This window comes from Vicia villosa, linkage group LG2, assembly GCF_029867415.1.
Source record: "Vicia villosa cultivar HV-30 ecotype Madison, WI linkage group LG2, Vvil1.0, whole genome shotgun sequence".
In the NCBI taxonomy this organism is placed as follows: domain Eukaryota; kingdom Viridiplantae; phylum Streptophyta; class Magnoliopsida; order Fabales; family Fabaceae; genus Vicia; species Vicia villosa.
Window position 1 is genome coordinate 215,678,941 of NC_081181.1, and position 11,197 is coordinate 215,690,137.

Here is an 11,197-nt window from a genome sequence, read left to right on the forward strand (position 1 = left end):
ACCCTCTATCCAATTTTGTAAAAACTGCATGCACCCATAAAGCCTTCCTCACTATGACAATACCTAACTATTCATTTGAGGCATAACATAAAATGGAAACAAGCAATAGACCTGAAAATGAATGCACTGAATAAGAACAATACTTGGAAATTGTGTTACTTAAAGACATTTTCTTGAGTTTTTAAAATGAATATCATATGGTAATATTTATCTTTAGCTATTGATTACAATTGGAATTTAGATCATTTTAATGTGAAAAATGCTCTCTGTCATGGAGAACTTGAAGAAGAGACCTACATGGATGTACTTCCTGAATGACGTGAACTCTGAAATATATTATTCAATTTTCGTAGTTATCAAATAAAAGTATTGAGTCCAACAAACCAATGCTTTTTATAATACATATACAATTAACATCATGCATTCTATCACAGAACTTGAACCCTTTAAAAAATAGGAAAAGAATTATGAACTTATATTTTGGATTTTGCTTTGTCGATAAGCTCTCTTCTTAGAATTTTTCCTGATGCTGTTTTTGGAACAGCGTTGATGAATGTAACCCTTCGCAATCTTTTGAAAGGTGCTACCTGCAAACAAATGTGACAACAGAAAAAAAATGCAGACACACAAGTAGATCAGACATAATTCATAACAACTGTTACATTCAGGCTTCATCAGTGTTAAGCATGAATGGTCAGAGACCAAGCTTGTTCATTATTTTACCTGATTAGCGATAAATTTTTTAATATCGTCCTCGGTCAATGAACTATTGGGCGATCGCACAACATAGGCAACTGGAACCTCACCAGCTTCGGCATCAGGATATCTATAAAATGAAATTAGTTCAACTAAGAATTCCAATTACTGACAATATAAGACGTCATTATTCGGACGGTAGAATGGAATTAAGATGACATTTGTGAAACTTACGGAATGACGACTGCATCAAGTATTTCAGGATGAGAAATAAGAAGCCCTTCAAGTTCAGCTGGTGCAACCTAAGATAGAGGGATAAAGAATATAGCAAACAATTCAGACAGATGAAATGCGCAGATCAAAAATATTCTTCAGCAAGTATAAGCAGAAGGTTATAAACAAAAGGTTATGACATTGAATTATATACCTGGAAACCTTTATACTTGATCAGTTCTTTGATGCGATCAACGACAAAAAGATGGCCATCTTCGTCAAAATATCCAAGATCTCCTGTATGTACCCACCCTTTTTGATCTATAGTCAATCTAGTTGCCTGTGGATTGTTATGATAACCTGAAAAATTTAGCAATAGTTTCAATAATTTGCATTTTGGAAAAGAGCCTAGAGAATATAAATTAACAACAAACTACATGTGAAGTAAAGAAGGGAATCTCAACTATACTTTAAACAATGTAGAGTATAAGAAACAGCATCATGTCTTCTAATGCCAATGGGATGCATTTCCATACATCACAGAAGAAATCTCCTTCTCGTAACCATGGTGACATACCTTTTTTTTTTCTTTTCGAATTTAGTGTTTTTGCTATGCGGTATTTAACAGAAAATTACTTGTAAATATAAAATGAACCTCCTAAAAGACAGCACTTAAATTCATGACATTTGTTATCGTATAAGCCAACGAAACAAGTACTTTATAAAAAGAATCATTCAATTGATGAGCACATCAAGGGCTGATTATAACAGGTATCAGCAGCTGCCATACACTACATTTTCAAGGCAAAAAAACATGGAGTGGAAGCTGGTTTAATCACTCCTGGCATCTTAGTACATTAAAAAGAAAAGGCAAAAGCGGTAAGCCGGTAAGCAGAAATGTTGTTCAAATATCTGATGCTTAATCTTGCCAATACAATTCATAACGATTCGTTAGACCTCTTATCTATTTTTGGTTTAGTAGCCTAATAGCCGGAATGTCATCTCTTTAAGATGAATTAGTGAGATGTCGTAGGTTGGAACCCATGTCCGTGCAATCGTTAGGCCTCTTATTAGTATTGCTATTATATTATCCCGCAGTTCAACCTGGTCTAGCCTAAGGCAATTCAGTTATCATTTCCTCACTGGCAATACACTAAACAAAATAACCATTTCATATCAATAAGCTGAGAGTTTTACGCCTAAATGCTACATTGCTGCATACCTCGCATCATATTCGGGCCCCGTACCCATATCTCCCCAAGCTGTCCAGGAGGAAGTGGCTTCAATGTATCCACACTGACAATTTGAGCTTCCACACCAGCAACAAGCATTCCAGTTGAACCAGTATGCCTAATCCCCATCCTTGTATTCTCCACAGAAACAATCCCAGTAGTTTCAGTCATACCATACCCCTGAAACCACAAACAACAACAAACAACTAACACATAAAATCACTTATAATCAGCTTATTTCATGTTCAAACTTAAAACCACTTCTCAAACATAAACAGACCTGAGAAACAATCGCGCGAGGGAAACGCTTCGCGCACTCCTGCATCAACTCTTTCCCAAGAGGAGCAGCACCAGACCCAATATACTTCAAACAAGAAAGATCATACTTATCAACCAAACTATGCTTAGCAAGAGCAAGTACAATAGGAGGCACAACCCACAACCTCGTAACCCTAAACTTCTCAATCGTCTTCAACACCACCTCAAACTCAAACCTCTTCAATGAAACCACCGTGTTCCCTCTTTGAAGCTGCGAGCAAGTAATAACCGCAAGTCCAAAAACATGAAACATCGGAAGAACAACAAGGTACACATCGTCTATTTCCCCGTTCAGTTCATCATCCATCGTAATCATCTTCGCAGAAGCAATGAAATTCGCGTGAGTCAGAATCACTCCTTTGCTCAAACCAGTGGTTCCAGATGAATACAACAGCGCCGCTGTATCACTCTGTTTCACGTCAATTTTCGGAAAATCTGCACCGGATTCTCCGAGTTTGACGAACGATTCAAAACTCGTGACATTTGAATACGATGTCGATGTCCCAGAGTTAAGAAAAACAGCGGGGAGGTTGAGATGTTGTACTTTCTCCCATAACTCAGCGACGGTGATGATGAGTTTCGGATTTGAATCCTTAGCTTGTTTGGAGACTTCAGCAGTGGTATAGGCAGGATTAACGGTGGAGGCGATGGCGCCGATGGAGGTGACGGCGAGGAAGAGAACGGGGTATAGATAACTATTTGGAGCGAGGAAGAGAACGACATCGGTTTTTTTTACACCGGTGTGGATTAACGCGTGTGAGAGTTTAATTGTGAGAGATTTTAATTGAGCGAAGGTTAGTGATTGATTAGAGTCGGCATCTATTAAAGCGGTTTTGGTTGGGGAAGAAGCGACGTTGTTGAAAAGATGTGTGACGAGAGAGAGGTTCGGGTTTTTTGGTAATTTGAGGGAAGGTCTTAGAGAACGGTATATTCCATCCGAACCGTAGCCTGATCTCTGCATTGGAAAATTTACAGCTTGAAGAAATAGAAATTTTCTGGTTTTTTGGGTGATGATGAATGTGTCTCTGTTCTATTGATGAGATTTATTATGTTATAAGACAAACTGAAAATGAGGAAGAGAAATCCAAGGATTTGTTTTTGTCTCAAAAATTAAAAATTATGTTTTTTTTCTATTTATTTCTGATATAAAATTTATGATAAGTATTGGAGACTTTATGAATAAAACAAAATTTATTTTTACTTTGACTTTTTCCAATTAAAAATATGTTTTTAGTCATTATTATTATAACTTTATTTTAATGAATTTATTAAATAATTGATTCATTAACTAACTATATCATATGTGATATATGAATGAAATATTAACTAAAATAATGAATTTAAAATAGAATATTTTTTATTATAATATTAAAAAATGAATGTTTTTTAATTAATTTTTAATGATTAATTATGTTAGTATACATTTTGTACTATACTATATTCTCTCAGTATAGAAATTTACTAATGTATATATAATATTTATTTCGTGTGCGTGTGTGATTTAACAGTGAAACGCTTGAGTCTTGAGAGAGTGCTCATCTCAAAGTTTCAGATTTGAAATCCGTTAGATTCAAATTACTTATTAAAAAAAAAAATTTCATTCCGTTAATGTATATTTATTGGCAGCAAATTTGTTGTATGCTAAAAACTTCCAGCTACATAAAATATTTATTAGATAATTGTACCCAAATAAAAAACTTTTTTTCATAATTTTTTTAAATATATATAAATATTGATAAATATTTTTTATGCCGAACATATATATTAAGGAAAAAATTTATATGTAATTTTTTAGGTATGATTCATACTATTTTTTAATAAAAATATGATAAGTATATTTAAATATATTTTATAGAGTGAAAATAAGAGAAAATTATATGTATACATTTTTTTTTTATAATTATTATATTTTAATTAAATAATTATATAAATATCAAATTTAAAAATTTGTATCTAAGTTTTATCTTCTCCATGTAATGATGACAAGTATTTTGAAGCAAAATAGGTTGTAGTTAGGTGTAAAATGCTTGTGAGCATGTTCACAAATGGATGCTATGAAAATATTGAATTGGCAAACAATTATGGCTGATAGTACTGTCTTAGGATGGTCCTGTCTTTTTTTGTTTTGCTTGTTACAAGATGGTCCTGTCATTATTGCTGGTCCTATTGTGATTTTTCTTTGAAAAGGCAAGACTTTAGTAGAATACTCACCCTGTTGTCATTAATGTTTGGGACTCTGGTTTTTAGTTTTAGAATAAAGTTGTGATGGCGTCATGTTTTGATTTTTTTAATTACGTGTTAGTGATTGTAAATGTCAAGTGGAGAAACGTGTATTGGACAATGATGTAATTAAGGTTCTATCAATGTTCTGAGTATTTGGGTTTTAATAGAACACCTTTTGTTTTTTTAGAAAAATACACACCTTTTTTTTATAAGCAAAATATGTTGATATGAGTACTCAACCAAATACATAAAACACAAAAACAACTCAAGTAAGGTTCACGAAATCCAATGGAGAGGACAATCAATTATACTTTTTCCTGAAGCAAAGATTCTCTTTTTAGGTTCATCGAATAATTAATGTATCTTGTCTTTTATGTAGATTAGATACATTCATTAGTCAATAAATCTAAAAAGAGAATTTTTACTTATAAATCAGACCGGAGTAGTACAGTATAGTATGGCTCCTCCCTCTATTATCAATTGTCAACCAAATCTAAGAGACCACTTTAATATTCAACATTAAATCTTCTAGGATGTACCTATCGTTTTCAAAATTAATTTTGTTTCTCAATTTTCATATGGACCATAACATGGCCAACCACACCATGTGGATATTCTTCTTTTTTTACTTTCCCCGCGATTTTGCACTTGTAAAGCAAGAAAGATGATCCAATCCAACAAGTTCTTCCACACCATTCATCTACAGTCACCCATAAACGTTACTCTGCACTCTTAGACTAAACCTGCATTTGAAAAATAAATGCTCCAAGTCTTGTAGACCATCAAGACACAAAACACAAACCTTATCATTTTCATTATGAATGACCCCTCACCTTGCCAATTGGTGTTTAGTTGGATGTCTATTGAGCATCACTCTCCATCCAAACACCTTAACCTTTGAAGGAACATAATTCTTCCATAATGTTTGTAATGCCTCATTTGTATCATTTGACACGACGGCTTCAAGTTCTTTATCCCTCAAACAATTATAACAGCTATTGACATAAAAACGACCATCTTGATTAAGCCACCACTTGAAAGTATCAGTCTCTTCAAAAATTGGAATTATCGTCGTCAATAACTCTATTAGATTGAAATCTTCCATGGATGCCATCAAATCGGTTAGGATTGCATCAGCCGCAACATGAATGTTTCAGCTCCATACGTTTGCGCACATGCTCCCCATCTCACTGACCGTACCCAAAAACTTTGAAAACACTTGAACAATGCAGGGAAGCTGATCTCGAGAGGATATTTGCCAATCCATTTGTTGTACCAAAACATTATTTAGTTGCCTGCACCAGTTTTAAAACTAATGTTACTTACAAAACAGTCAAAAATGTTAATTTTCGCCGAGCTAGTTGCAAGCATACCCTTCCACCAAGCAAAACCTTTTTTTTTGTTTTGAAGTCTTTGCTCATCATCACAACCTGTTGTAAGTACTCATTCCCGTATCTGTTCACCCGCATTTTCTATAAAAAATAATTCGATCAATTGTAATTTATCATGTCATTTTAATTTTTTAACAACATTTTAAAAAATCAAGAATGATATTGTTGAGTTAAGAAATAAACAATGACTATTATTAAAACGAGTACAAGTTTAATAGTGATGTATTTAATAAAATTGATAAGCATACATGTGTTTATAATAAAAAAAGTAAAAATATATAAATATATATTGTGCGGGTATGGGACGGGTTGGGTACTAAGGTATCCGTACCTGCGCCCATACCCTATACATATTCTCTTGTTTCCACTCACTCCATATATCATAGATGTCATCTGGCTTCTACATATACTTCTGGATAGGAACTTCCTGAAACTCAATTCATATTCTTTAAGAATATTGTTTGTGCTTGGAATAGAAGTATCTGGACTAGAAGATGTTTTTAGACTTTCAACATCTTTTGTTAGTTTTAAAATTTTTTCCTTGAGTCCAGAGTTTTCTATCTCAAGTTTCTTAGTTTCAGATGCAAAGGTCTTTTTGAGACTTTTGTATTTGATACTAAGTTTACTCTTGATTTCAAGAAGTTATGAGAGACTAGAAAGAAGTTCTTCTCTAGATAGTTCAAAAAATACCTCTTCAGAATCTGAGTCAGATGCAGATTCTTCTTCACCATCTATAGTTGCCATGAATGCTATATTTGCTAGCTCATCTTCGGAGTCTGACTCTTGATCAGAGGAATCTGAGTCATCCCAAGTGGCCATCATACCTTTCTTCTTCTCAAATATTTTCTTGGGCTTTTCTCTCTGAAGCTTAGGACATTCATTCTTGAAGTGTCCTGGTTCTTTGCATTCATAGCAAACTATGTTTTTCTTTCCAGATCTTCTGGGTCCAAAAGATTCTCCCTTTTCAGGTTTCTTGAAGCTTTTAAATCTTCTCTGCTTGCTTTTCCAGAGTTGATATACTCTTCTTGAAAGACGTGAGAACTTATCTTCTTCTTCTTCTTCTTCAGACTCTGAGTCATCAGATCTTTCTTCTCTAGCCTGAAAAGCGTTAGTACAGTTTTTATTATTTGATTTTAAAGCAATAGATTTACCTTTCCTTTAGGGTTCATTTGTGTCAAGTTCAATTTCATGACTCCTTAGGGCGCTTATGAGCTCCTCAAGGGATACTTCGTTCAGATTCTTAGCAATATTGAAAGTTGTAACCATTGGTCCCCATCTTCTGGGCAGACTTCTGATTATCTTCTTGACATGATCAGCTTTGGTGTATCATTTGTCTAGCACTCTCAGTCCAGCTATCAGAGTCTGTAATCTAGAAAACATTGCTTCAATATTTTCATCATCTTCCATCTTGAAAGCCTCATATTTCTGGATGAGAGTCAGAGCTCTGGTCTCCTTGACTTGAGCATTCCCTTCATGAGTTGTTTTTAAAGATTCACAAATATCATGGGATGTTTCCCTGTTAGTTATCTTCTCATACTCAGCATGAGATATAGCATTCAGCAATATGGTTCTTGCTTTATGATGATTTTTGAAATCTTTCTTTTGAACATCACTCATAGTTTGTCTACTGATTTTGACTCCACCAGTTTCTGGATGTTTGTAACCATCCAACACCAAGTCCCATAGGTCACATCTTGAAATAGAAAGTAGCTATCTAGCTGTAATACGGTGGGAGAACTGACTTTTATTTTTATTCGCAAGTAAAATGTTGCGGTGAGCAAGAGTCGCCACCGACTTTTATTTTATCCAATATCTTAGAAGGGCAAAAAGAACAGAAAAACACCTTTTTAAGAAAAACGGGCTCGGGGGGTAGATTATGAAAAGGGAAGGTGTAAGCACCCTTTTCATCCGTAGTTGTCTACGGGCTCTTAAATTGCTTAGCTCATGTTTGTTTTGAAAAGAAGTGTAAGGACTTTAGCTTAAAAACGTAGCCTTAGTCTTTGAAAAGAGGGGTGCGAAAAGCTTTTTAATTGAGCTAAGCATATTAAGAACACTACCCTAAGTTAGTCTTTTTCTATGCTTTTTACTCTTCTAAGAGAGACAGGGCTATCCCTACCATTTGGGGTAGGTAGTCCTATTGATTGGATGTGCGGGACAATCGAAGGGTCATCGAATGGTCATAGAAAGCAACATGTAAGGGTGTCTTAGCACTCGAAGGGACTATCATTATTTTCGTAGGCAACTCGAGGGACTAGATCATTTTATCGTAGGCAACAACGGAGGGTCATCGAGGGACTATGATCTTTATATCGAAGGGACTCTGATGATATTAATCGAAGGAAACCTTGCTAAGACATCCCTACGTTCGAGGGACTTGACCATTTTATTCGTAAGGCGATAAGAGGGAAACCCCTAAAGGTGAGTGTGTGCGAAGTGTGTCAGATTCAGTTATTTATCTTTGAGTTAGTGATCTAACGGTTGATTATTAGTCTTGCCATACACACCCTAATTAGCATACATCTAAGCAGTTAATATTAGCAGAAAAATAAAGTGCGGAAAGTAAATCGTACGCTATTACATGGCTTCGGGATTAGGGGGTACATAATCAAAAATCGGGGGATGCAGAAAGTAAAGTGCGAAAATAAAATCTTAAGACTATTACATGACTTTTGCAGTTACATAATATTGGAAAATATATGCGAGAAAGAAAAATAGAGGAAGATAAACAGTAGGTAAATGTCCAGAGTCTCAAGTGTGGTACCTCACAATCAAAACAAGAAAAATGTTAGTGATAAAGCATAACATAATAGATGAAAGATGGTGAAAATATGAGCAAATATGAATTGTAGTTAATTCATGAAATAAATATTTTTGGTGTTTTTAATATGAACTAAAACAAATAACAAAAATTGAAGAGAAATTAAAACAACAAATAAACATGGGCTCAAAAAAACATAAATGAGGAGGTGTGACAATAGAGAATTCATTGGGCTCAAAGTTACGACTGTTGACGGAGCTGTTGGTTCTGAAAATCGTGATTTGCGTTACGTTGCTTCGATCTATCAGAAATCGAATGCGCGGAAAGTTGACGCTGCTAGATGTTGATCGTTCTTGCGTGATGATGTTGTTGTGCTGAACGAAATTCAATCTGAATCGATGTTGTTGTTGTTCCGGTGAGTTGCTGAGTTTCGATCGATGTTGTTGCTCAGTACGAGTCGGGAATTGAATCAGAGTCAGAGCGAACGTCTGCGTGCGCGGTTGTGCGGTTGCCGTGAATGGAGTTTCGGATCGTTGTTGAAACTGTGTTTGAAACATTGTTGGCGTTGAGGTCGCAGTTGAAACGTGTGGGATTGGTTCATTGCGGATGCGTGATAAAGTCTGATACTGTGTTGCGCGATTGGGGTGTTGTTGTTCTCCTCTTCTTTGTACCTGTTTGGAATTTGCTGCTACACTTTCAGCTATCAAACCAAATTAAAGAAATAAAACAAGGTGAAGGAAATATGCTTAGTTCTTCTTTGGTTCATAGCTACTGTTAGGGGTGCTCGCGGTGCGGTTTGGTCGGTTTTGACTAAAAAAATCATTTGAACCGCAAGAGAAAAAATAGTGCGGTTTGGTTTGGTTCGGTTGGCTTTTAAAAAAAATCCGAACCAAACCAAACCAAACTAATGCGGTTTGGTTCGGTTCGGTTGGTTCGGTTTTTTACAAATATTTTATTGAGCCATACATATACATATAGATGATAACATAATTTTGTATTTATACATTCATACACTATCAAATAACAACAAAATTCATCATATTTTGACAGCAATTTCCCATTTAATATGTAAATATTAAATTAGACAAAAGTGGAATATTAAACATAAAATAATAGCATAAAACAATATAAAAATTATTATAACGAAACAAAATAATAGAAGAGACGAAAGATTAGTGAAAGTGAAAAAGAAAAAAAGTGTTGAGAGATTAGAGAAGAAGATATGCGATAAAAACGAAACTGAAATACGGAACATTTACATAAAAATGAGAAGGTGAAAAAGAAAGAATATAAGAGAGTAGAGATTATAGAAGAAGAGGGAAGATGTATGTGGCAAAGAAGGTGCGATAATGTTATTAGAGATTTTAGAAGATCGGGATTGAAATTATATGTGTAAGGATGAGAAATTTGTTCGTAATCATAATGCTAATGTATAATAAGTTTAAGTTTGGGTTGGATGTGAGTTAGTAAAATTTAGGTTGTAACATAGTGCGGTTTGATTCGGTTTGGTTCGGTTTACAAAATACAAACCGCAAGCCGAACCGAACCGAACCGTGCGGTTTTGTAAAAACTGACCCAAACTAATCCGAACCAAATGCGGTTTTTTGCGGTTTCGGTTTAGTTTGGTTTGGTTTGCGGTTTTCTATTGGGTTGGTTTGGTTTTGATCATCCCTAGCTACTGTAAGTTGAAAAAAAAAAAGAGATGGTATAACTTGAAAAAGAGAGATGTTGAGGTTTATGATGGAGATTTTGTAAAGAAAATGGTGATAATATGGTGAAAATAGATGCTAATGTAACCTATGAGAGAGGTAAATGGTGATGAGTATTTTTTCTGTTAAACGTGACCAGGAAAGTATGATATTTGTGTTTTCCTAAAGAAGAATGTGATTAATTGTTTTGGAAAAAGGTTTTGTGTTAATGTTTCTTATATGCAAAACATGATTAGAGAAAAAAAAGGTTTTCAAACGTAGAATAGAAATTGTCAATGTGTGTGAATGTGAATGTTTTTTTCGTGTGCACTATGTTAGAATTGGCCTCTTGTGAATATATACAGAATAAAAATTTGGCCTTCTTATCATACGCAAATAAAGTTACGACGAAACAACCGCGAATAAAGTTACGACGAAACAACCATCAGATGAACATCATGTGGTTAAAAGAATAAACAAATAAAAATAAAAGAAATTGAAAATAAATTGGGCCTCATATAATAATCACTGGCCAATGGTCAAAACCATGAGAGAATGTCTTAGAGAATTGTGGTTGAAAAGAGAGGGTGGAGAGTTAAAAAACATGGAAATGTTACCAAGCGGGAATTGAACCTGTGACCTTTTGATTGTAAGCCTTTCCTCCTTACCAATTAGGCT

At 34.6% G+C, this 11,197-nt stretch overlaps 1 protein-coding gene across 1 annotated transcript; it reads right to left on the reverse strand.

Moving 5' to 3' along the window:
• Positions 1-304: 304 nt before the first annotated feature.
• LOC131653860 (probable CoA ligase CCL7) lies at positions 305-3,560 on the reverse strand. Its single transcript, XM_058924178.1, has 6 exons — positions 2,422-3,560; positions 2,132-2,321; positions 1,124-1,269; positions 931-998; positions 724-826; positions 305-587 (listed from the first exon to the last, which is right to left on the reverse strand). Exons 1-6 carry the CDS (start codon positions 3,418-3,420, stop codon positions 474-476), a joined length of 1,620 nt encoding a protein of 539 aa, XP_058780161.1. The 5' UTR covers positions 3,421-3,560; the 3' UTR covers positions 305-473.
• Between the last annotated feature and the right edge of the window lie 7,637 nt (positions 3,561-11,197).